This window comes from Mustelus asterias, chromosome 19, assembly GCF_964213995.1.
Source record: "Mustelus asterias chromosome 19, sMusAst1.hap1.1, whole genome shotgun sequence".
NCBI classification, from domain to species: domain Eukaryota; kingdom Metazoa; phylum Chordata; class Chondrichthyes; order Carcharhiniformes; family Triakidae; genus Mustelus; species Mustelus asterias.
In genome coordinates, this window is record NC_135819.1 from 44,733,341 (window position 1) to 44,761,240 (window position 27,900).

The following is a 27,900-nucleotide window of genomic DNA, read 5'->3' on the forward strand; positions in this document are numbered from 1 at the left end:
GTCAGTATCTGAGGAGTCACAAATGGTGCTGAACATTGTGCAGTCATCAGTGAACATCCCCACATCTGGCATGATGGAAGGAAGGTCATTGATGAAGCAGCGAAAGATGGACAGGCTTAGGGCACTACCCTGAGGAACTCTTGCAGTGATGCCCGGAAACTGAAATGACTAACCTCCAACAACCACAACTATCTTCTTTTGTCCTAGATATGAGTGCAACCAGTGGAGAGTTTCCCCAGATTCCCATTGACTCCAGTTTTGCTTGGGCTCCCTGATGCCACACTCAATCAAATGTGGCCTTGATATCAAGGGCAGTCATTCTCACTTCACTTCTAGAGTTCAGCTTTGTTTTCCATGTTTGAACCAAGGCTGTAATGAGAACAGGAGCTGAGTGACCCTTGTGAAACCCAAAGTGGGCAGCAGCGAACAGGTTATTTCTAAACAAGTGCTGTGTGATAGCACTGTTGATGACCCCTTCCATCATTTTACTGATGATCAGGAGTAGACTGATGGGGCTGTAATTGGCCAGGTTGGATTTGTCCTGCTTTTTGTGTACAGGACAAACCTGGGCAAATCTCCACATTACCAGGTAGATGCCACTGGCAACTATCTGGCAATGAGCCCACCTTCTCAAGGGCATTTAAGGATGGGTAATGAATGCTGGCCAGGCCAGTGATGCCCACATCCCTTGAATGAATTAAAAACAGGTGATTTCAATGACAAATCTTATCATGAACCTGGTTGCAAGCTTGAACAGGTCACAGCCACCTTGGAGATTGCAGCTGTCAATGACCTCCTATGCCCTTGGGCAATAACCATTGGGTTGTAATTGCTTTTAGAATTTCTAGTTGACACATAATACTACAGTTGGCTTTGACCGGGCTTATTTTACTGGAACAGCTTGGCTAGGGGTGCAGCAAGTTCTGGAACACAAGTCTTCAGTACTGTTGTCAGGGCCCATAGACTTTGCAGTATCGAGTGCCTTCAGCCGTTTCTTGTTATCACGTGGAGTGAATGTAATCACTGAAGACTGACTTCTCTGATGCTGGGGACCTCTGGCTGAAGATTGTAGCAAATGTCTCAACCTTTTCTTTTGCACTGATGTGCTGGGCTCCCCATCATTGAGGAGGGGATATTTGTGGAGCCTCTTCCTCCAATGAGTGGTTTAATTGTCTACCACTATTCATAGCTGGATGTGAGAGGACTGCAGAGCTTAGATTTGACTGATTATTTATGGGATCACTTAGCCTTGTCAATCACTTGGTTGCTTATGTTGTTCAGCATGCAAGTAGTCCTGCATTGTTGCTTCGCCAGGCCCACAGTGCTTCCTGGTTGCACAGTCTTGAGTTGCTCGATCCATTCAAAATCGATCCCTTTTGTGGTAGTGCCACACGATGGAGAGTGTCCTCACTGTGAAAGCAGGAATGGTCTCTACAATGGCTGTGCGATGGTCACTCCCACCGATACTGTCGTGGACAGATGCTGCTGTGGCATGCAGTTGGTGAAGACAAGGTCAAGTATGTTTTTCCCTCTTGTTGGTTCCATCACCTGCTGCAGTCCCAGTCTAGCAGCGATGTCCTTGAGGACTTGGCCAGCTCAGTCGGTACTGCTGCTACTGAGCCATGCTTGGTGATAGACATTGAAGTCTCTCACTCAGAGTACATTCTGCATCTTTGCCACTCTCAATGCCTCCTCCAGGTGCATGATAATCATAGGGAGATTTCTATGCATATTTCTGTCCTGATGTCTTGAGACATCATAGGGTCCGGAATTGATGTTGAGGACTCGCCAGGGCAACTCCCTCCTGACAGAGGGTCTGCCCTGCTGGTGGGATACTGTCCGTAAAGTATGATTCCGCCATATTATTATGTCAGGCTGTTGTTTAACTAGTCTGTGAGACAGCTTTTAGTAAGGTGAACTTTGTAGGGCTGACAGGGCTGGGTTAGCCATTGTCATTTCTGGTGCCTACATCAATGCCAGTGATTCGATTTCATTCCCTTTTGTAGGCTTCACAGCGGTTTAATACAATTGAGTGGCCACTTCAGAGGGTATTTAAAAGTTAATCACATTGCTGTGGATCTGGCGTCACGTGTAGGCCAGACCAGGTAAGGATGGCAGATTTCCTTCTCTGAAGGATATTAGTGAACCAGATGGGTTTTTATGACAATGGTCAACATCAGACTTTCAGTTCCAGATTTGTTTATTAAATTCAAATTCCACTCCTTGCAGTGGTGGGATTTGAATCCAGAACAATACCCTGGGTCTCCAGATTACTAGACCAACAACAATACCACTCATTATGAACATGAAGTACACCACCCAGTGTACTGATGTAGGTAGAAAATAGGCACCTAGGGCTTTGACACTGGTATAAGATTTTTGCATTTGAACATAAGGACTGAAAATCTATGTGACATGCCTTCCGCAATATTGGTTTTCCCTAAGGCAGCTGACCATCAAAAAACAGGAGCAGGAATTTCTAGGCCACAATGTCGTGAAGTTAATTAAACATAACCAGATAAAATGGAAGTTTGACAGCGTTTAAAGGAATGCTTTGTTAGTTGACACTAGAGGTGTCAGTATATGTAAATTCAATTATACGTTCTGACACTTTAAACTGAATTTTCCTAACCTGTGGCCAAGGAGCATGGGTGGAGATAATAGGGGAGATGCTTTGAGGCTCTTCCTGTGGCGTTCCTGCCACAAGAAAAGTTTCTAAATGCAAACTGGTGGGGAGGCAGTGGCATAGTGGTATAGTCGCTGGACTAGTAACCCAAAGACCTCAAGGTAATGCTCTGGAGGACCTGGGTTCGAATCCCACCCATGGCAGTTGGTGTAATTTGAATTCAATAAAAATCTGGAATTATAAATCTGAAGATGACTGTGAAACGATTGTCACAAAAAACCCATCTCGTTCATAAGTGTCCTTTAGGGAAAGAATGCTGCCATCCTTGCCTAGTCTGGCCTACATGGGACTCCAGACCCACAGCAATGTGGTAGACTGTTAAAATGCCCTCAGGGATGGACAATAAATGCTGGCCCAGCCAGCGACACACATATCCAATGAATAAAAAAAATGGATCAGCTGCTCACTGAACAGTGGTGGGCAGTCAATTTGCATATTTAAGGCCCCAATTAGATTCTATCAGCCCACTGCCATTTTACCAGTGGTGGAGCAATCATAGAGAATCCTTACAGTGCAGAAGGAGGCCATTTGGCCCATCAAGTCAGCACTGACTACAATCCCACCCAGGCCCTATTCTTGTAACCCCATGTACCCTACTAATCTCCCTAATACATGCAATTTAGTATGGCCAATCAACCTAACCCGCACACCTTTGGACTGTGGGAGGAAACCGGAGCACCCGGAGGAAACCCACGTAGACACGGGGAGAACGTGCAAACTCCACACAGACAGTGACCCGAGGCCGGAATTGAACCCAGGTCTCCGGCACTGTGAGGCAGCAGTGCAAGCTACTGATACTCCACTCCTGCCACACCCGCCCCCCCCGGACTTTAGTGGAGACCGCCAGCTCCATGGAGTCACGGCCTCCTTGCAGCAGGCGTCAGGACCCATCGAAGCCAGAAGCTGCATCCCCTAAAGAGGGTGCCACTGGTAGCACCCGTGGCTGAAATGCTATTGCCGGGGGAGTTTCCTCCACACTCTGACAGACCCGCCTGCTAGCCCCCTCTGAATTTTTAGTTAAACTTTGTGCCTCTGAGGGCACTTCTGTTTCGAGATGACCTCATGTTATCAGATCTGCCTCAGCAGCACCAACCTCTCTGATGGAGCTGGCCCTCTAATTGCACCAGCAGCATGGGCAACCCATCCACAATTCTTTAGAGAGGTGGTTGCAACTGCCGAGAGTGTTGCGGAGTCTTCACACTCCTTTTAGCTCCATGCCAATTTAAGTACTCGATTCGGTGGTGAATGTTGGCTATTAGGCCACATCCAAGTGTAGGAAACCTCAACAGAGGTGTGAGCTCATACATGCTTCATTCAGGGCAACTCAATTTCCACTGAAATTTCCTGAATAGGTTTGCCAACTGCGATTGAACATATTCCTGGAGGTTTCATCACATGACTTGCCCCCACACTCCAGCCATTCGTTGGCCAAGACATCCATCCTTGTGATGCACTGCCTTCCTACACCAATCGCAAAGCGCAAAGATCATTACCCAATTGGATGATCCTCAACTGTCAGCCAAACAGACTTTTCTTTTCCCCCCCCCCATTTCCAATATTTTTATACCTGGTAAAGAGAAATATTCAAAGATATTCCTGAAGGAGGCTTCAATGCCAGTGGACTTGGGACGCATGAAAGTTGGCCAGCCCCAATTTCAGGAGAGAATTTTTAATGGATCTTTGCCAGACATTGGCCCCAAAATTGAGCCTCACTGCCCCTATTTTAAGTTTCTACCAATATTTGTACCCCATTTTCCAGGCAGTTTCTTGTCTTTACTTAGTATGGAATGAATAATACTTCATACATCAGCTTGCTCTGAGCACCACCTTGTGGATGTCTGGGGAAAATTCATTTTCTTTGCAATTATCATCTGGACTTCTACTGAAATTTCTTTTAAGTTTTTAATTAATTCTACCCGTGGGTGGATGGTATCAGTGACAGCATGATCATAAAATCATAGAATCCCTACCATGCAGAAGGAGGCCATTTGGCCCATCAAGCCTGCACCGACAACATCCCACCCAGGCCCTATCCCTGTAAACCAACGTATTTTCCCTGCAAATCTCCCAACACTAAGGGGCAATTAGCATAGCCAATCAACCTAACCCGCACATCTTTGGACTGTGGGAGGAAACCAGAGCACCCAGGGGAAACCCACGCAGACATTGGGAGAATGTGCAAACTCCACACAGACAGTGACCCAACCGAGAATTGAACCCGGGTCCCTGGCACTGTGAGGCACTAACCACTGTGCCACCGTGATGCCCTGCCATAAAGGCAATAGGCACAAAAGGAGGTCATTCAGCCCACTGAGTCCATGCTGGTCCTCTGTCGACCAATCCAGTCAGTTACATCCCCCAAATAACCTGCCTAGTAATTTCTCTCAATGCCCGTCCAATTTCCTTTTGAAATCATTGATCATCATTGCCTCCACCATCTCTGTAGGCAGTGAGTTTCCAGCCAGTTTAAATTTACAAGAGTCAATTAGTCCTAAGACCACGGTACTTTTCGAAGGAAATAATTGAATATTCAATGAAGTATAAGATCTCCTTCTCTCTTTAGAGGACAATTTTTTGTATTTAACAATCAGCATAGCCTGTTAACCTTAGCTTTGATCTATTGAGTTAGATGCGTATAATCTTCATTTGCTGCCACCCCCACACCGCCAAACACACATGCTTTCTCAGAACCAAGATGAGGCAGTTAGATGCGATATTTGAGAGGATGAAGAATGGTGCCATTAAAACAGAGGCCGCATTTTCTTTTAATAGTAAGACACTGGAGCAGGAAATCACATTACCTAACAGTTAACAGAATTCCTCTGTACCCTGATCAAGAATGTTTGGGAGGTAGTAAAAGAGCCACAAATTACGGGAGCAATGTTCAAGTCATCGATTGGGGTTAGGAGTTGAGTTGTCAGGCCTGATTCCAACTTGCTCGGCCTGACTTAAGTAAACTGGTAGAAGCCTGAAAATGGTGTTGGGTCACTTGCCATCCATTGATGTTGACACCCTGGCTCCCATCATCGTAGGTAGGGTTCTGAGAAAGGTGTCTGCAGTGCAAGTCCATTTCTGATAATATGCAAACAAAGTTCCACGATGTCCATAACATCCCAACTGCAATTCTGAGGTACAAATGGGTGAAATGTGTTTTGCACATGCTATGCTGATTTGCACCAGATGTTGAATGATTCTTACAGGGATCGCTGGAAGCTCCTCCATAAACAGACAAATATGCTCCTATTTGACTCATGTGGAGTGCTTTCATCCTGTCCCAGGCCTTGCTCCCAATTGCCTCCCTCCCCCAATGCTGCAATTATTGGTTGGTTCGGTGTAAGAGTCAAGTGATTTTCTCTCCTCTTTTCTTCTACAATCAGTGCGCTGCTGTGGGGAGCCTGCTTGGTGCCCACTGTTTGCTGGTGTCATGGGAACAAAACCGAGGCCTCAACATAACACAGGCCTCAACAATGGGTGGCCCTGTTATTTAAATCTGTCCTATTGAGAGGTAATTTAGCTTCCTGGAAGCTTCCTCAATGATGGAGGAGGCGGGAGGCACCTCAGATTAGAAGTGGGAGTAGATTGGAGGACATCAATCAAATGAGAACTAATTGTGGACCCGGTAGGTGCTGTTTTACAAGATCTTTGATGCAGATTATTAGTCTTCCACAAACAAACTGATTTGGAATGTTTTTTTCAGGTTGTCGATGTGATTCACGTGGCAGCATGTCCGCACAATCTGCTTGTGACCCATTCACTGGGGAATGCCGCTGCCACCAACATGTCACTGGGAGAAACTGTGAACAGTGTCTGGTATGTCTTGTTACAATCTTTCACCTTATCAAATATCTTCAAACATTCACCACTGTACAGTGTGGAAAAAAACTTCACAACAAGCCAAATGTCCAATCGGAGCAGAACTCTCAGCCACAACCATGGAAATGAAAACCAACCCCCACGAGCAAAGCAAAATTACAGGGATTGGTTCATTTAGATGACCAGCACATCAGAGCCAACTACCCTGATCCGTCGACAGACACCCAAGTGGCAGGTTAGAGGGTTGTCTTTGCTTTTTCTTTCATGGGATGCGAGTGTTGTAGGCAAAACCCTCGTGAAGGGTCAAAGAGAAGCAGGGCAAAAATTCTGGAAATGCTCCAAAGGGAGTTCGCTGATACTTTTAGAAATTATTCTGCTCTGTAATTGATTAACTTTGCCCGTGACATTTTTGGGGCTCTTCCAAGGACATCATAGATCCCATGTTGGTTCTCAGTCTCTATCGGTCTCGATCTTACAAAGGCAAAATAGGGAACATTCCAAGGGTTGAGTTGACTAGGAACTCCTCAAGACACTTCCCGTTGATATGCGGAGGGGGTAAAAAACGCATCCACTGGTCCCACAACCCTCACTGCTTGGAGCAGAAGCTAGGCAGGACAGAAATGTGTTCAGGCCCAAATTCTGCCTTCTCTGGCAGACTATCAGCCCAAGTTCAGGCCTCTCTGACTTTCAAGCTCCATAACTTTAGACCTCGTCTGTCCCATAATGAGAAGATAGTTTGAGTTGAGTGAGGCATTCAGCTGAAAAGCAACGATGTTAGATTCTTGGGAGCAGTTCAACTGCCTAATCTCAGAGTCAACGAATGAATGAAAAGAGAAATGCCAGGGTTCAATCTCTGCCTTAGCTAATTGAAACAAGGACACCAAGCGAAGGACCCAGCAGGTGGGAAGAATCTGCAGTCGGTTTCAATAGCTCTGGACTAGCGAGATAAAGGGAAGTTCGGTGAAAGTTCCAGCTTCAGCTATGATATCTGGTGAGTGCAGCACCAGGCTCAGCTGGAGACAGTATTGGTTTGCCATCCCTAATCGCCCTTGAACTGAGTGGCTTGCTAGACAATTTCAAAGGACAGTTAGGAGTCATCACATTGTTGTAGTTTTGGAGTCATGTGTAGGTCAGACCAGGAAAGGATGGCAGATTTCCTTCCCTAAAGGACATGAACCAATCAGATAGTTTTTTTTACATCAATCAATGATAGTTTCAGGGTCACCATTACTAAGACTAGCTTTATATTCCAGATTTATTAGTTGAATTTAAATTCCATCCAGCTGCCATGGTGGGATTTGTACCCCAGCCTGCGGGGCTCAGAGTTACTAAGTTTTAAAGCTTAAAGTTTATTTATTAATGTCTACAAGTAGGCTTACATTAACACTGCAATGAAGTTACTGTAAAAATCCCACGGTCGTCATACTCCAGCGCCTGTTCGGGTACACAGAGGGAGAATTTAGCAGGGCCAATGCACCTAACCAGCACGTCTTTCAAACTGTGGGAGGAAACCGGAGCACCCAGAGGAAACCCATGCAGACACGGGGGAAACATGCAGACTTTGCACAGATAGTGACCCAAGCTGGAAATCGAATCCAGTTCCCTAGCACTGTGAGGCAGCAGGGCTAACCAAACTATGCCTCCATGCCACCCTCGTCCAGTGACGTTAACATTACAACACCAACCCCCAGATACCGTCTGTTAGATGACTTTCTAGTGCTTATTACCTTAGATCACACATGAAGAACAATCACATGGTCAACGTACCAGACTGAAGGCGGTCATTGCATTCCATCATTTTTTGAAATGATTGTAATATTACTTCTAATTGTGTTACTATATTTTGTTACAGCCAAACTACTGGGGCCTCGGAACCAGTATCCACGGTTGTTCCCCCTGTGATTGTGACATTGGCGGGGCCTATGATAATCTGTAAGTATAATTGTCAGTTTTGGCCTTAAAGGAGTGCGTTAAACACAACTTTATCTGAGCATATTATGCACATTACAAAGTATAGCATTCTCCTCATTATAAACTGGTTCATCTTTGGATTTACTTTGAGCCACATCATTGGAGATTTGCTAGAATGAAAAAAAACCATGAAGGCCAAATGTCAACAGGTTCTTGTTGATCAGTGGAAGAATCGAATCATAGAATCATACAGCGCAGAAGAGGCCCTTTGGCCCACCAAGTCTGCACTGACACATTAGAAACACCTGAACCCCTACCTAATCCCATCTGCCAGCCCTTGGTCCATAGCCTTGAATGTTATGATGTGCCAAGTGCTCATCCAGATACTTTTTATAGGGTGTAAGGCAGCCCACCTCTACCACTCTCCCAGGCAGCACATTCCAGACCGTCACCACCCTCTGGGTAGAAAATATTATATTTTGTTTGCACTTTTTTCCTCACATCACCCCTAAACCTCCTGCCCCTCACCTTGAACCCATGTCCCCTCTTGACTGACCCTTCAATAAGGGGAACAACTGCTCCTTATCCACTCTGTCCGTGTTTCTCATATAATCCCTCCTGACTTAAGTTGAAGTTAATGGTTCCTCCAACGTAGCCACCAGAATATGTAAAACTTCAAACAATTTGTGCTTGTCTGCTTTTGGCTTCTTTGATATTAATTAAGAATTATTACTTGAAATAAATGATTTAATTTTGTTTTTTAACAGGAATACAGAATAGATTTTTAAACAATTACAATTATCTTTACAAAGTCACGTCTCCCTGTCCGAAATGCTCACAGTGAAGAATCTTCTGAACTGCTGTGAAAAGGCCTTCATGAAGAAGAATGGAAGGGAGTTTATGTGGCAGGCAATGTTCTGAACAGGGGAGAACATTACACTGCAGCATTGTGCTACCATTTGCTGTCTGTTCAGTGCAGTTATTTGAAAACGTGTTGCCTATGTTTTGCAGTTGTTCCTCGCACGATGGACAATGTCGGTGTCTCCCCAACATTATCAGCCGCCAATGTAACGAACCGGCTCCTGGTTACTTCTTTGCTCCATTGGATTACTATTTGTATGAAGCTGAACTTGCAGAGCAGCTAGGGAATAGTGGTGCTTTGGTTGGTATCTCTGAAAACCTTTCTTGTGTTGGAACTTTTTAAATAAGGCCCTCGTGAATTTTAATACACAAGCCACGCTTGCTTGAATGCTTTCACTGTCACCTAAATGTATAGGAGCCATGTAGTAATGTCACTGGCTGAATATTAATCATGCTTTGTCAATCCTGATCCAGTTCCAAATCAGCCCCTGGGCCCCCATTAAAGTGAATAAATTGCAGGCATTAAACTGATAGTGGGAGCTCTTTGTTGTTTTTCTTCCTGTACAAGGCAGACTTCCATCTATTCTCAGAGTGAGGCATTTCCCCCCGCCTGGAACAGGTTGCTAGTCTATCGCCAGAGGCTTATAGCTTGGGGGGCATCATCAGCCCGCATCAAGCATGGCTGACCAGGAGTCTCTCTTGTTCTGACCACCAGCCATTGGAAGGGTTTTGCAGGTTGATACTCAATCTGTTTGGCCATGTTAAGAGCGCACCTTCCTTGGCCCATCAAGTCCTGGTGTGGGACTCGAACCCAGAGTTAGACAACTGCAACTTGGCATAGATCATGAAAGATCAAAACATTGTGAAAGATAATTTTGAGTTGCTCACCAAACATCGGGCGAATCTCCCATCCTGCTGTGCTGCTTTTGTAACGCAGCGGGCCAGGAGACTCGAGCAGCGGCCATTTCGCAGGCTTCGCGTTGGGCGTCACAGCCTCTGCACGTCTCCGGCAGCCGGGTTTCCGGCACCGTCAGCTCTGTGCCGATTTGTGGTGCGGATCGGCACAATTTATGTAGATGCGCATCTCCATCTCTTTTAGGTCTCATTTGTGGACCCAGGACTGAAATCTCTGGGCCCACTATCCTCCACCACCCGCACCCCCCTTCCCCTCCCCCACCCCCACCCCCGCTCCCCGCCAGGAGTGGTTCACTCCAGCAGGGTTTAGTATAGCACCCCACTTGCGAGGAACTGGTGGCTTGACCCCGCTGGAGTGAAGGGGGGCCATCGAGGCCCCCCAGAAGGTCAAGCACTGGGGGTAAGGTTACCCCCTGGGCATTGCCACCTTGGCAGTGCCAGCCTGGGCCCCTGGCACAGGCCAAAGGGCAAAGTGCCAATGCCCAGGGAGCACCTCAGCACTGCCCAACGGGCATCGGGCAGTGCCAAGTGGGCAGGACCTGGTGGAGGTAGCCTCTGGGGTGGGGGGGTCCCGCTGCCACTCTGCATTTGGGCTGAGTGACAGTGGGAGGGAGGCCAGCAATCGGGGCTGGCCATTGGGGTAGGGGGTGGGTGGGTCAGCCTACTGGGGGGGGGGGCGGTTCGGGGCTGCTGGGGGGAAGGACATTGAGGCAGGCTGGGGAGAGGGGGTGCCAGCGATTGAGTTGGCTAGCAATCGGGAGGCTGGCAGTGCGGGGCTATTGCGCATGCGCCTATCTCAGCGCTGACAGATTGGCGCATGTGCAGTGGTCCACTCAGCACTATGCTGCCGGCCGCTCCAGTGGGAATAGGCCCCACCCCCAGATTTTTGGACTGATTTATGCTAGTGCACTCTGCAGTGCACAGAGTGTGGAAGATTCATTTTGAAACACCCACTGGAAAAAACAGCGTGATTTACTCCAGTTCTTATGCGAATTCGACACTTAGATTTTTTGGGAGAATTGCCCTTCGCATCTTTGCCTTATAGATCAAAAAGACCTTGATCCAGCCAGTTCACCTTAATCTACCATCCTACCTTGATGATAATGGAGTTGTTGACTGATCAGTCCCAGTCATTTGGTGTACACCAGACAGTCGTGACATGAGGAAAACCTAGTTGTGAAGAGTTTTGGGACCCAAACATAGACACAAATTTGTTCCTCGTGAGCACAGGATGTTTCAAATCACTGAAGTGCTGTATTCAAAAATATTATTTCATGAGAGGCAACACCATTGATGTAAAAATTCTAATATTGTAATATTTTCTAAATAGACAAATGGATACAGTTACAAATGACACGCATAAACCTTACCTTAGGTTTATTTGTGTTAATAATGCTTATTTGCTTCTTAGATTTATAAACATTACTTGATTCTGCCGATATGCCTTAATTTTTTAAATAATGAAATGAGATCTTTTCTCAGGTAAGGCCAACATCTCTGCCACCGTGTGGTGAATATTTACAGAGGCAAGGCTATAACGTTAGAGTGGAGGATGGCAGACTGATGCTTCGCAGGATTGCTAAACGTCATATGCGACGTCAGAGAAAGAGGGTATGCAGAGTTTCCATAGCAACGTGTTCCGCATGTTGTTAAATTCATAACTTATTCATGGAATAATTGGTGAAAAGCCCCTCTGCTGGGTTTCTCTCTTGGGAGAAGTGAGAATTGGATTGATAGACCAATCCAATGTTTGAGACTGTACACATGCATTGGCAATTAGAAGGATCAAACTAGCCATTTGACCACAACAGTAAAGTTCAATAGCTTTGAACATTTAAGATTGAGCATATTATCCGGCATCTATTATTCTTCATAGCCTGCGAAATTTTGCCAAAAAATGACAAAGTGTTGGGTCTGGCACGAAAAACAAAGTGATTTCCGCCGATGGCACCATGTGACTTGGGACCGAATCTTGTGCCTCATTAGTAATAATTTTTATGCCCACGAGAATCACGCCGCATTTTGATTTGATTTATTATTGTCACATGTATTAGTATACAGTGAAAAGTATTGTTTCTTGCACGCTATACAAACAAAGCATACCGTTCATAGAGAAGGACAGGAAACAGTGCAGAATGTAGTGTTATAGTCATAGCTAGGGTGTAGAGAAAGATCAACTTAATGCGAGGTAGGTCCATTCATAAGTCTGATGGGAGCAGGGAAGGAGCTGTTCTTGAGTCGGTTGGTACGTGACCTCAGACTTTTGTATCTTTTTCCCGACAGAAGAAGTTGGAAGAGAGAGTGTCCGGGGTGCGTGGGGTCCTTAATTATGCTGGCTGCTTTGCCGAGGCAGCAGGAAGTGTAGACAGAGTCAATGGATGTGAGGCTGGTTTGCGTGATGGATTGGGCTACATTCACAAACATTCATTTGCAGATAGTCACACCTCGGTGGGGTCAGTAATTGTGGAACGACATCATATGAATCATAGAATCCCTACAGTGCAGAAGGAGGCCATTTGGTCCATCGTGTTTGCACTGACAACAATCGCAACCAGTCCTATCCCCATAATCCCCATATTTACCTTGTTGAACCCCCTGACACTAAGGGGCAATTTTATTGGCCTATCAACCTAACCCACACATCTTTGGAGTGTGGGAGAAAACCGGAGCACCTGGAGGAAACCCATGCAGACACGAGGAGAACGTGCAAACCCCTCACAGATATGTGTTACATATATTGTATGTATATATCATATGCTGGCAATATAAGGACCATTTTAAATGTTATGTTCCCATTGATCATAAATTAAAATTTTAAAGTTTAAAAAATTGCGAAGTGTGCTTACCAGAAGTTCTGAAAGTCAGAAATTTACCCCCAGGCATTTATTTTTCTTTTTCAATGTTCCTTTTTTTTATTTCTCCAGCAGCAGAATACAGTTAGTGATGACAGGATGAGTCTGTTTTCAGACCACCCAGCATGCAGCAGACAAGCTGCTGTTCCCAGCCGTGAAGACAGCTGAGGAAGCCATGGGGTTACTCTCTCGATCAGAAAGTGCCTCCATTCCTACGTTCTGGAATGTTCTGCTCCATTTCCTTTGCACGGCCATCTCGCCCCCTTCTAAAAATCTCCCCAAATGCCTCCTCTATGATCATCAGCGTTTCCCCTCTCCTCCCATGATCCCATTCTCAGGGGGCGGTGTTATCGGGCCTGCAAAAGTGGGAAACACGGTGGGTGGGGAGAATTAATTAGGCAAGAGCTGAAACTTTGATTTGGGGGCAACGGGTTCAAATTTAGAGACTTACTCAGTGGCGTGTTTCTGGTGGATTGGGCCTCACGCCCTCCTGTGATGGGCTCCAACTTTTAGTACATTCTCATGCCATGAAAACTCATCATATTAAAACTACTTTTTATAAATACACCCTACCTTCATGGTAAAGCCAGCGGTGCATGAGAATCTTGTGGCACCCAGTTCATGTTCTTTAAAGGTGGTGTGCAGCAGTTAGCTTTGTGGTTTGTGGTTAGGTGCATTGGCCATGCTAAATTCTCCCTCAGTGTACCCAAACAGGTGCCAGAGTGTGGCGACTGGGGGATTTTCACAGTAACTTCATTGCAGTGTTAATGTAAGCCAACTTGTGACACTAATAAATAAACTTTAAACTTGTGTCTGAGGTTGGCAGTTTTTCTTGTTAAACTCTATGGCACAGGCGAGGGGAGCAGGAGAACGGCAGCTTGCCCTTGGAAGCTCAGGGCCAACTAGAGCGAGTCAGTGGTGAGGAGAATTGTGCAAGGGGTCCAAGCCATGGAGGAGTGGAAGAGACATAAAAGGGTCCAGAGAGTGGGGTCAGGGGCATGGAGAAATGAAATGGGAAGGGCAAGATGTCCTGGGTGTGGTAGGAGGTAGTGGGTACACTCAGTCATGATAAAAAAATGAGGGGCTTAAGGGAAGTGTCTGCACTGTCTGCATGTGGGCCCAGCTCTGGATGTTGGCTGGCAGAGTCCATACAGGGCTTTGCTTTACCTACAACATTTCAATTAACCCCACTGAGAGTGATCTCCAACAATCTCCTTTACAATGCATAGAAGGAAGACCGACTGAGCCTGCAAGTTTAGCCATGACCCACAGTGTCCCACTAATGCGCACATTCAATAAAGAATGAATGCAAATACACAACATTGCTTTTTCCACACTAAAGAAATGTCCCTAACTTCCCTATAACCATCAATGCGTGCCAGCCAAGAGGTGAGCCAATACTTTTGGATCTCTGACTAAGCTGGTCTCAACAAATAAAATGAAACCAGTGTAACATGAACTATTTATAAGTGAAATTTGAATTTGAAAAGCACACTTTGTCAAGGAGGCTCTATTATAACCCGCCTGTACTTGCTGCACTGCTGACGGCATGTTTCACCACTGAAAAGCTTCCCATGTCACATGATCACATGTGACTCCCTGCCAACATTCTGCCAACACTTTCAATTATTATTGGGATCAAATGGGAACCAGTAAAAAGGAAGGGAGTGGAAAGCATTCACTTCAAGTTCCGCGCAGTTGGGATCCACACGCCAAGGTTAAAATTCTACCTTCAGTGTTCTTTTCCCCTTTATTGTAAAGATATTAGGCCAAATGTAAGTAAATGGGTTAAAATTAGTTAACACATGTCCATCCTACCTGTAAGCAATATCATACATGTACAAGCTTTTTTGTTGCTCAGAATCTACTATTTTGGAAACATCAGTGCCTCGTGAGACTATGTGCACTCCTCCTTTGTGTATACTTAAGACATTGGCCTTGTGGATAATTGTTGTATATGTTAGAGGGACAAACTTTATAACATCTAATTCCACAAGGTTTTCTTTTAGGAACTTGTGCGACAGGTAAAACAATATGAGGCTTATATTGACAACATTACTTTCTTTAGCAAACCGTGAATCCAGAATCCCAGATACAGATTGTTTCCAGAGAACATACGCCTGATAGACCCATGACTTGGACAGGTCTGGGTTTTGCTCGTGTTCCACATGGAATGGGACTGCGATTCATTATTGACAACATTCCATACCCGATGGATTTCACAGCTGCCGTTCGCTATGAATCAGAGGTATTCAAAGCACTGCATGCTTTAGCTTTCACTCTCCCAGACGTACCGAATGTAACTGTTTGCTCACCGAATCGCCCACAGCCTCCCAAGTGCTGCTCCTACATGCCTCTTACACTTGTGAAAAAGGATGCAAGAAAAGTCTAGTTTCTAGCCTGGAATCTTTCTCTTTCCTTCTCCTCCCTTTTTCTCTTTCCATTACAGCCTTTCTTCTGTGTTTTTTACTTTGCTGAGGTCAGCTCTCCTCAGTTGGGACTTTATTCTTTAGATCCTCCCATGCTGTAAACACCAGAATTCCACACTGAAGTTGCCACAGACCAGGAAAAATTACACAGCGTGATAGAAACTCATTCAGCTCATCATGCCTACGCTAGACTGCTAGAGCTGTCTAAATTAATCCAACAGCTCAGCTATTGAACCATAGGGGCTATCACAGAGACATCCCAATCTTCAACCTCTTCCTCCTCCCTTCATATTAATAAATTGAGTTCAACTCAATGCACAAAATCAACAATCACACTGTCTCATTTAATTCATTTATTTCCAATGTGTCAAAATTGTGCTACTGGTTGCCTTATTCAGTCTTCTTTCCACTTACAATCTTTGCCCTTTTTAAAATTTGAACTCAGTGTTAACTGATCATTATTTTCCAAAATTTCCTTTCTACTTTTTTCGACTTCACGGTGCACTTTGGATCTCAGCCCTTCTTTGAGGATTCTCAGTTTAAAAACAAAATCACATATGCACCACGATTTGTGAAGTGAATGACCATATGTTTCTTTTCCGCGGAGACAGTCAACAGATGATTGGATGGCCAGTGTCCGAGTTCAGACGACAAATCAGCCAAGTGCCAGCCGGTGCCGAAATAACTTGCCCTCGCAGGAAGCTTATACAGTCGTCATGCCAGCTGCTGCCAGGTTAGTACCCACTGCAAACAACTCGACCGTTCTTTTGATGTTATGCTGCAACTTATTTTTAAGTATTAATGGTTCTAATGATGTGCCATACAAAAAATTAGCTTTTCTTATAAAGTATCATAGGCCAGGGATAGAAAGTGGGATTAAGCTGGATAGTTCTTTTCATGATGTGGAGATGCCGGCGTTGGACTGGGGTAAGCACAGTAAGAAGTCTCACAACGCCAGGTTAAAGTCCAACAGGTTTATTTGGTAGCAAATACCATAAGCTTTCGGAGCACAGCTCCTTCGTCAGATGGACAGATATCCACTCCATCTGACGAAGGAGCTGTGCTCCGAAAGCTTATGGTATTTGCTACCAAATAAACCTGTTGGACTTTAACCTGGTGTTGTGAGACTTCTTACTAGTTCTTTTCAGCCAGCATTGATATGATGGGCTGAATGGCCTCCTGATGTGCAGTAATTTTCTATGATGAAACCCAGTGGGGTGTAACACAGGCAATTGGTTCAGTATTGCTCATTTTACACCTGATAATAAAAGTACACATTAGCCCCTTCAGTCCTGGTCCCCACCAGAAGGCCATTGGAATTTTAAATCCAGACCATTGATCTAATACTATAAATGTTAACAGTAAGAAGTCTCACAACACCAGGTTAAAGTCCAACAGGTTTATTTGTTGGCACGAGCTTTCGGAGCACTGCTCCTTCATCAGGTGAGTGATCATCAGGTCAGCGCTCCGAAAGCTCGTGCTACCAAATACACCTGTTGGACTTTAACCTGGTGTTGTGAGACTTCTTTACTGTGCCTAGCCCAGTCCAATGCTGGCATCTCTACATTATAAATGCTAAATTATTACTTCAAAAAATTTTTAATTTACACTTGGCCAGTTAGTTTCTAAGTTTATTAATTAGTGTCACAAGTAGGCTGACATTAACACTGCAATGATGTTACTGTGAAAATTCCCCAGTTGCTACACTCTGGTGCCTGCTCGGGTACACTGAGGGAGAATTTAGCATGGCCAATGCACCTAACCAGCACGTCTTTCGAATTGTGGGAGGAAACCAGAGCACCCAGAGGAAACCCACGCAGACATGGGGAGAACGTGCAGACTTTGCACAGGCAGTGACCCAAGCCAGGAATCGAACCTGGGTCCCTGGTGCCGTGAGGCAGCAGAGCTAACCACTGTGCCACCGTGCCGCCCTTATTATCTAAATCATAATTGGTGCAATCCATTGAAATGACAAACCGTTTTGTACTGATGCATTTAGAATTTCCATCATCATTCTTGGCCAGCACTGCTGCCTTACTGCTAGTCCAACGTCTCGTTGTAGACAGGCAAGCACATTCACCAAATTAAGATCAGCAAGACTGGGGCCATTTGGTTCTGTCTGAAATACAATGGTTAACAAGTTGGAGGTAGTGGGAGATTGCATGGTTGGCAGCTGCCTGGTAACACCAGGTACGTGGTGGGAATGGCTTGGAGGGCTGCTTTGCAGGGGTTCTGTATTCGGGAAGGAGGGGAGCCTAAGATTTCCTCCTGGGGCCCAGAAGAGCACAATTCCTCCTCCTGGCAGCCCATGGAAAGGATTAAAAAATTACCTATTCCCACTGTCTTCACCTGACAGGAAAGCTACAGTGGTTGCAACAACTGGGCCATCATAAGAATCATAAGAACTGGGAGCAGGAATAGAGAATTTAGGCCTTCAAGCCTGCTCTGCCATTTAATATGATCATGGCTGATCTCATCTTGGCCTCAACTCCACTTTCCTGCCCTTTCATCATTGCCTCCCATTGATTGTGAATACAGTCATAGAGACCTAACCCGTCCACGTAAAGAAAAAAGCTGATAAGCTTGGGCAGACATTGTCACCACCTGCTCAACATCAGCAGATTAAGATTTTGAATGCGGAATCTCTCCATTGGGTAGCTAACCTGGGTGATTTTAACTACCTACCCACTACCAAGCTGGTAAGATTAAAATCAACCTCCATGTGTAGTACCCACTATCTTCCACTTAATTAATTCCGAGCATCAGTCTTACACTTATATTTCAGACACAACCGAACAGGATAGCTCCGGTCTTGTTCATCTGTATTTGGAGAGGGCTCTTGCATGCCTATGACTAGATGTAGATGATGACTAGATGACTAGTTAGCAGTGGTGGTCAAGGATGATGGCACGATATCTAAGTAAGTCAGTGCAAAATGGTTTGTCATTTCAAGGAAATGTGTCAATTATGGATTATTCTTCAAATACATCACACAGTCCCAACAGATTAACAGCACAAAGTTTCATGTTACTTTTATTTTTCGAGTACTCTCATGCCAAAACATCAATTGGAACTTTGAACTTTACAGAAATAACTACTACCTTCTGAATCAGTGGTGATGAAATACACCTTCATCTACAGGAAAGCTATAACACTGTACCTTGGCATCCTACAACCAATGGAGTTACTTTGGGGCATAAATCCTTGTGACAGTTGTCCCCAGCTTCCCCTCTTTTGTTATATCTCCTAGTAAACATGAAGCAAGTGCCATTGCTCTTTGTCAGTCTTGAGTAAGACTCAAGGGATCGGTGTTGGGTCCACTGTTATTTGTCATTTATATTAATGATTTGGATGAGAATATAGGAGGCATGGTTAGTAAGTTTGCAGACGACACCAAGATTGCTGGCATAGTGAGCAGTGAAGAAGGGTATCTAGGATTGCAACGGGATCTTGATCAATTGCCCAGTGGGCTGATGAATGGCAGGTGGAGTTTAATTTAGACAAATGTGAGGTGATGCATTTTGGTAGATTGAACGAGGGCAGGACTTACACAGTTAATGGTAGGGCACTGGGGAGAGTTATAGGACAAAGAGAGCTAGGGCTACAGGTTCATAGCTCCTTGAAGGTGGAGTCACAGGTGGACAGAGTGGTGAAGAAGGCATTCAGCATGCTTGGTTTCATTGGTCAGAACACTGAATACAGGGGTTGAGATGTCTTGTTGAAGCTGTACAAGACATTGGTAAGGCCACACTTGGAAATACTATGCTCAGTTCTGGTCACCCTATTATAGAAAGGATATTATTAAACTAGAAAGAGTGCAGTAAAGATTTACTAGGATTTACTAGGCTACTGGGGCTTGATGATTTGAGTTATAAGGTAAGGCTGGATACACTGGAACCTTTTTCTCTGGACCGTAGGAGGTTTAGGGGTGATCTTATAGAGGTCTATAAAATAATGAGGGGCATAGATCAGCTAGATAGTCAATATCTTTTCCCAAAGGTAGAGGAGTCTAAAACTAGAGGGCATAGGTTTAAGGTGAGAGGGGAGAGATACAAAAGGGTCCAGAGAGGCAATTTTTTCACACCTTCACGCCTTCAAGGCGGCCTTCACGACACACCACAACACAGAGTCGCTGAGCAGAGACTGATAGCCAAGTTCCGCACACATGAGGATGGCCTCAACCGGGATCTTGGGTTCATGTCACGCTATCTGTAACCCCCACAACTTGCCTGGGCTTGCAAAATCTCACTAACTGTCCTGTCTGGAGACAATACACATCTCTTTAACCTGTGCTTAATGCTCTCTCCACTTACATTGTCTGTAGCTTTAAGACTTGATTACCTGTAAAGACTCGCATTCCAACCATTATTTTGTAAATTGAGTTTGTGTCTTTATATGCCCTGTTTGTGAACAGAACTCCCACTTACCTGACGAAGGAGCAGCGCTCCAAAAGCTAGTGGCTTTTGCTACCAAATAAACCTGTTGGACTTTAACCTGGTGTTGTGAGACTTCTTACTGTGTTTACCCCAGTCCAACACCGGCATCTCCACATCAAGAATAACATTGTCAGCCATTTTAATATTATCAGTCAAGTTCACAATGTGGGTCACTTATGCTTGCTAGAAGCTATGTGTGTTCATACACAGGGACCTGCCCTGTGTAGGCAAAAGGAATAAGCTCAAATATTGCACCTTTTTAAATAAACAAAAGCATGGGGACAGTAGTTCCCTGGTACATTCATCAGGGTGGCATCTTGACCAATCAAGTGGACCTGCCAACCAATCAGCACCAATTTTCTCCGGCAGAATAATTTGCTGTTCCCTTTGAAATTTGGCATTCTTGAGTCTATCCTAATGAAAGCAAGGTGAAAGACTTTGACAGTGTGTCTCTTTTTTCAGCAATATTCCAACTCTGAACTACCAAGAGAATAAACTTTGTCAATTACTTATTATGGTTTTCATTGAATTATGGTGCCCAGCGGACATTAGAATGAGGTGCAATACCAGCTTGTGAGCCAGTACTGTGATTTGAAAGATACATTAGAAAAGCATGTACATTGGCAGCACGGTGGCATAGTGGTTGGCACTGCGGCCTCACAGCGCCAAGGATCTGGGTTCAATTCCAGCCTCGGGTGACTGTCTGTGTAGAGTTTGCACATTCTCCCCATGTCTGTGTGGGTTTCCTCCGGGTCCAAAGATGTGCAGGTTAGGTGGATTGGTCATGCTAAATTGCCCCTTAGTGTCCCAAGATGTGTAGGTTAGGGAGATTAGCAGCGTAAATATGTGAAGTTGCAGGGATAGGACTGGGGTGGGCCTGGGTAAGATGCTCTGTTGGAGAGTCAGTTCAGACACAATGGGCTGAATGGCCCCCGTCTGCACTGTAGTGATTCTATGATTAGAAAAAATTATCGTGCAACTAAAATAACAAACCACGTAAAGAATGAAATTTTTTACACTGCATGGCGAATCATAGTAAATGATAAACAATTTTGTTTCAGGCATTATAGTTTTGTATTCCTCCATAAACAGGATTGCACTTCTTAACACCCCTATCTGCCTGGAACCTCAAGTACGGTATATCGTGGAAACTTACTTCACTCCAACCCCTACTGCAAACAGTCAGCCCAGCAGTCACATCCTGATTGATTCTGTAAGCACTGAATTAGACCTTGTTATTGCATTCATAAAGTGGCAACATCATAGTACCGGCTATTTTCAAATTCTGAAGATGCTGAAAATGTTACCAAGGGGCACAGGTCATGGAAGGGGTAACTGTATAATACATTGCAAATGATTTGCTATATTCACAAATTAACTTCGTAATCGGGTTCCTTAAACTGTATACTGGAGCTCCATGAAATAATTTAACTCAGCTAGTGCTTAAGGTTAAATTATTAGGTTGCTTAATCTCCCAGATTCAAGATTGTCATGTATAAAAATAAGGGGAATTTTAGAAGTCAAACTGTGGGTAGAAACGGGGATTTGTGACATGTGATATTAACTAATGGTAAGAGCAAACCTCTTGTTTGTCAATCTAACCTAGAAATTGCTATTCTCAATGATAGCAGAAACATCTCTTTTATGTCATTGCCTGTTTCAACTGAAGCACTAATAATTAATAATTAATCATTGTAAGACCAACATAAAAATAACAGATAGGAACACTGTCCAAACACATCACTTTTGGATAGTAACTGGTAGCATTCCATTCTTCAGCGATTTTTAAAATTTTAAGAATTACATGATTGAGTCCGTTTGCCACGAGAATCACAAAGCAATGGAACGCCCACCACTTTTACTTTACACGTACAGTGCATTGACACAGTGTGGTATTAGAAATATCAATGCTGGGATTGTCCCAATTGAACTTTTATTAATATATTGTAGCTTAGCATTGCCATTTGTCATTCTTGGGATATAGGTGTTCCAGTTTCCTCTCACAGTCCAAAGATGTACAGGTTAGGTGGATTGGCCATATAAATTGCCCCTTAAGGCGGGATTTTCCAACCACGCTCGCCCCAAAGCCAGAAAATCCCATCCGAGGTCAACGGACCTTTGCACGGTCCATGTCCCACCTGCTGCGATTCCCAGGGCGGGCGGGATGGGAAAATTCCGCCCTCAGTTTCAAATGTGTGGGTAGGATGGATTCGCCATGGTAGATACATGAGGATACAGCGATAGGGCAGAGGGGCGAGCCTGGGTGGAATACTCTTCCAGAGTCAGTTCTGCACTGTAGGGATTCAATGTATCATGTTATGAGGAAGCAGTTAGTCCTTCTTATTGGAAATACTAACTATATTTAGTATTTAAACACTTACATGACATCAGTAATTTTAACACTAAGCACCTCAATCCTGAATGTTACCCAATCTTAACATGTGGATATGGAATACTTCATTCCCCAAATAATGCAAATTGACAAATCAAGAGTAAATTGCCCCGCCTGATCTTATGATTGAGGGAAGGGCATTGATGAAGCAGCTGAGTACAGTTGGGCCAAAGACACTGCCCTGGAACCATTATAGCGATGTCCAGGGACTGGGATGATTGATCTTCAATAGGTAAACTTATCTTCCTTAGTGCTGGGTGTGACCTCAGCTACTGAAGCATACCAGGTAGGGATTAGTTAGATCAGTGCCATGGGATCTTTATTGTTAACAGGATAGATAGACAGAATCTCCGTAACATTGTATTGGGCTCTCCATATTACTTGGGAACATGGTTCTGCCCCACAGACCCGCTCCACAAGTCACTGAACGCTTTTGGTTAATGAAGAGGTTTTTATTTATTTTGTCGTTAGCTGGGTCTGATTCCAAGAATTGACTCTCTGGAAGATTTCAACAGTAAAGCAGATTTGGATGAGTACAGACGATACCAATGCATCGATGTTGCCTATCAAGTGGGATCTCAGACTTTACCAGAAGTATGTGAGAGACTGATAGCCAGCATGTCTGCTCGGATCCACAATGGAGCTGTCCGTGAGTACAAGAGGCCCAGGGAAAGAAATTGGTACTGTACACAAGTTCTAGACACTGAAACAAAACCATCGATTTTTAATGCATTTCATGCACCATGTGATATGACCGAGTTAATTCATTATCATCAGAAAATGCTGAAAAAGCTCAGCAGGTCTGGCAGCATCTGGGAGAGAGAAACAGAGTTAACGGGTGGAATTTTCCCGTTTCGCCCGCCGCAGGAATTGTAGAGGGCAGGACACGAAGCATGCAAAGATCCGTTGACCTCTGACGGGATTTTCCGGCTCTGGGGGAGGAAAATCTCACCCAATGTTTCAAGTCCGTATGACTCCTCTTCAGAGCTATAGAATCATGCCGACTTCAAACGTTAACTCTGTTTATCCCTCCACAGATGCTGCCAGACCTGCTGAGCTTTCCAGCACTTTCTGGTTTTATTTCAGATTTCCAGCATCTGCAGCATTTTGCTTTTATTTTGATGGATTCATTATAACTCTGAAAGACGGTCATACCAAGTCAGTACTAACCTATTCAGGAACAGAACTTACCAAATTAACATCGAACGCTGGTGTTGATAATAATCAACAGGAATTCCAAAGAAGTCTCTCTGATATTTTGTTGGTTGACATTAGCAGCCTGGCTCTTGCCTAGAGACACACAAAATCGAAGCCTCAGGAAGTTTGTGTATAATAACACAGCCACAGAATCTCAGTTCGTGTTTGTGAGGAATTCAAAATCATGCCCATTTCTCGCAAACATTTTGCTTGAAGACGGCTTTTACTGACAATCTGGAGAGCTCCCATTGGACAATTTACACTCCTGACTAACACTGATGAAAAATGGCAGCATTCCATTGCATATCCAAAGTGTGGGTGAATCAAAGTTTAGAATGCATAGCCCACAACAAATGGATAAATGTGCAGGCCAATGGCATTAAGTTGCAGAGCAGTAGGTACGGAGCTCAGTCTTAAATCCACGCTGCCTTTACCAGGACATCAATCAGGTGCTAGGCTGGGGATAAACTAACAAGGGATCTCACTCCTAATGGGTGAATCCAGCCAAAACGTGTGCACATGAGGATGCTTGGCAAAGGAAGGTCTCGGCCACATTGCAGACCAGCCACTCAAGTGCACCCATCAGGAATGGGCATGAAGATGAGGTACCAAAGGGCAACTGGCAGCCCACATTCCATTCCATAGCCAGACTCTATAGTGAGGGGGAGGGGAGGTTGGGGGCGGGGGGGGGGGGAAGATTATCTGAACTCACCAGTTGGGAAACCCACGGAATTATGTGGAACACTGGTTTTCCTCCTTGCTCTTGTATTGGGAAGGGTATGAATCCATCATTGCAGCCATTGCGCACCCCCACCCCCCCCCCAACTCCAAAGATATGCAAGTTAGGTTGATTGGCCATGCTAAATTAACCCTAGTGTCAGGGGGATTAGCAGGATAAATATGAGGGGTTACGGGAATAGGACCTGGGTGAGATTGTGATCAGTGCAGACTCAATGGGCTGAATGGCTTCCTTCTGCACAGTGGATTCTATGATTCCAACCCCACCCCAATCCCGGATTAGGTTAAAATTTCTCCCGATGCTTCAGGATAAAATGAGAAAATGACATTGAGGGACTATTTAAGGCTATAACATCGTGAAGCGCTGCAGCTTGGTCTGAATTTCCTGATTTCAAATGTAATGCTGCTGACTTTTGTGCTCCTTAGTTAGAACTGTCGTAATAATTGCCTGCTAACTGAATTGATTTCCTTACATATCTTCCACAGCCTGCTGCTGTAATCCTCAGGGGTCAGTCAGTCACACCTGCAGCAAGTTTGGTGGTCAGTGCCAGTGTAAGCCTGGCGTGACTGGGCGATGCTGTGACTCCTGCACACCTGGATTTTATAGACTTGGTGCCAACGGCTGTTCACGTAAGTCTGTCCCTAGCGCAGCATGAATGGGAAGGGTTAATAAAAGGCAAGATTTGTCGATATTTTGAAAGGTTATTTGGTATACACAAATGTTCATTATAAACTATTGAAGCGTACTGTCATCCAGTAAGTGTATGAATGCAGGATATTAATTTTTCAAAACCTTTTCCTGTTTTAGTTTCACAAACCGCCAACATTATTAAGAATCCAACTTTCTAACTATCCAAACTGCTGTCAGCCTGCAACCATTTCCTGTTTGATAAAAATCATCTCTGAACATAATGATGTTTTCATTGTTCTCCTTGTATTATGATAAGGCTCTGCATTTTCCATTCCTTTTAATATTCGCTAAATTTACTGATAATGTTTCCTTAAGGTAATAGCTATCTAGCAGCAATCTGTCTGTGTAGTTTCAGCAGAATGCGCCTGGTGTTGTGTAATGACTTCAATCAGGCCATTGAGGTTGGCCTATTAGAATATGAACTCTCTGATTAAGGAGTCAACTGATGGACCATTCAGGGAGTCTTTTCCTTGTATTTAACCGGGAGTGTCAGTTCCTCTGGCACCCCCGAAGGTAGACTGCTGACTGATAGCACTCTGTGCATTGCTGTCGGAATTGTAAATAAAGGGATTTTGGTGAAGGGACTTCTGCCTCCGAAGAGTTATTACACGTTGCTCCCTGTCAAATGAAAGATGCTTTACACCCGACGATATTTAATACTTCCAAATTTACACAGCCCAATTAATATTACATATGTCCACAGTGGCTCAGTGGTTAGCACTGCTACTTCACAGCACCAGAGACCCAGGTTCGATTCCGGCTTTGGTTGACTGTCTGTGTGGAGTTTGCACATTCTCCCCGTGTCTGCATGGATTTCCTCCAGGTGCTCTGATTTCCTCTCACAGTCCAAAGATGTGCAGGTTAGGTGGATCGGCCATGCTTAATTGCCCCTTAGTGTCCAAAGATGCATGGGTTTGGTGGTTTAGCCATGGGTATGGGGATAGGATGAGGAAGTGGGCCTAGGTAGATTGCTCTTTTGGCGGGTCAGTGCACATTCGATGCAAAGTAGGGATTCTATGGTTTGGTGCATTTCACTTTCTGTCTATACTCTATAGAATGTTACTCTCTATACTCACAAAGTTGTCACGATGGTACATCACAACTTTCGGCTAAATCTGATGCTGAACCTGTACTTTTGTTTGGTTTGGGAAAGTTACCCTGATATCAATCTGTTTACACAAGAACACAAAAGATAAGAGGAGTAGATCATACTGCTCATTGAACCTGCTTTGCCACTCAATACGAGCATGGCTGACTTTGTACTTGAACTCCACTTATGCATTCACTCCCCATGTTGCTTGATTTCCTGAGAGCAAAACTCTGTCTAACCCAGGCTTAAATATAGTCAACAATAGACTGTTATCTCAGAATGTGTTATTATTGTGTCCTTTTTGTCTTTGATCCACTGTCAATTCTGATTTGTTATTTATAACTAACATTTTTGCAAGTATGGTTCAACAACTACAATTGCAATAACTTGAGTGTCTCAATTTGAATATGAATGGCTCATTGTACGATTAATAAGATGCATTCGATTGGCCCCATGTGAGGTTAGGTTTGATGGCAGATGGATGTGTTTGTTGTCGGTGGGCTGCTATTGCCTTGATATTCTGACAGATAGTTTCATTCTTTACCCCTGGAGCACTCGGTATGTATTTTGATCTGGAACAACTTGTGCTCAAGTGTTAACAAGCCTGCATTTCAAACATCACGTGAGCTCCCTCTTCCCTTTTCTTTTAAGGCAAACTCCAGGAGCCTGCCTCTGCCAAGAAGGTGCTTGGAAAACTGTTTCCAGTTGTTGTCAGACTTTTCATGAGCATAAAATGTGCTGAAACGCATTATCGCATTATGACGAAAATGAACATGTCTTTCGATACTTTCCCAAACAAAACACAAAAGAATCTGCTTCATTTCTTAAAGATCATTTTAAAAAGATTTCAAGTGTGAGAGGGGAGAGGAGGCGATTACTTAGTGGTATTGTCACTAGATTATTAATCCAGAAACTCAGCTAATGTTCTGGAGACCCGGGTTCAAATCCCACCATGGCAGCTGGTGGAATTTGAATTCAATAAAAAAATCTGAAATTAAGAATCCCATCTGGTTCACTAATGTCCTTTAGGAAAGGAAATCTGCCATCCTTATCTGGTATGGCCTACATGTGGCTCCAGAGCCACAGCAATGCAGTTGACTCTCAACTGCCCTTCAGCAACTAGGGATGGGCAATAAATGCTGGCCAGCCAACGACGCCCATGTCCCACAAATGAATAAAGGAAAAAAAATGGGAATGATCTTTGAAATATATTTTGTACTGATCCATTGTCCGGTTCACATCACCACAAGTCTATATTGTGTCCTCCTACTGCTACTAGACTGGCATTGCTACGACTGTTAGTGTTTAAGAAGGTTACCCAGAGGTTATATGATATTGCACATCTTTGGACTCCACTAATGCTATCCCATCGAATGGCCAAAGGCAAAGGGGGGAATTCTCCCTCCCGCACACCACGGGAATCATAGCAGATGGGGGGACAAACCATGCAAAGGTCCATTGACCTCGGGCAGGATTTTTCAGTTTTGGGTTGAGCGGGGCTGGAGAATCCCACCCAACATCTCTCTCATCAGTCTATGGGGACAGTTCAGTGCAAAAAGAGGCCATAATGAAAAGCAAGTCCAAAATGCATTCTTTTAAATTCTTACATTGCAGCTTACATTGTGTGTTTATATATCATGGCCTCTCATTTGAAAATATGGCAAACATTACAAATGAGTTCTTGGGGACCTTTTCCTCTGTCCATTACTCTTACATCTGTCTTTATCACAGGACTCTTTTATAAAAAAATGAATTTGAAACATAAAATCAATGCTGGCAGTTAGAGATCATTTAAAACTCGCCAAGTCTTTGATGTAAAAAAAACAGGATTTTCGTTCACCTGAAGAATGACTGAGAAAATAAAACTTACCCTACCTTACCATTTCTTA

General features: G+C 44.3%; 1 protein-coding gene across 1 annotated transcript in view; it reads left to right on the forward strand.

Moving 5' to 3' along the window:
• The window catches only part of lamb4 (laminin, beta 4), a 103,230-nt gene that overhangs the window by 36,471 nt on the left and 38,859 nt on the right, over positions 1-27,900 (forward strand). The window contains exons 12-20 of the mRNA XM_078234709.1: positions 6,384-6,496; positions 8,352-8,431; positions 9,422-9,572; positions 11,669-11,797; positions 15,107-15,286; positions 16,079-16,200; positions 20,996-21,116; positions 22,767-22,944; positions 24,717-24,860. Of these exons, the coding sequence (XP_078090835.1) occupies positions 6,384-6,496; positions 8,352-8,431; positions 9,422-9,572; positions 11,669-11,797; positions 15,107-15,286; positions 16,079-16,200; positions 20,996-21,116; positions 22,767-22,944; positions 24,717-24,860 (1,218 nt within the window). The remainder of the gene's footprint in view (positions 1-6,383; positions 6,497-8,351; positions 8,432-9,421; positions 9,573-11,668; positions 11,798-15,106; positions 15,287-16,078; positions 16,201-20,995; positions 21,117-22,766; positions 22,945-24,716; positions 24,861-27,900) is intronic.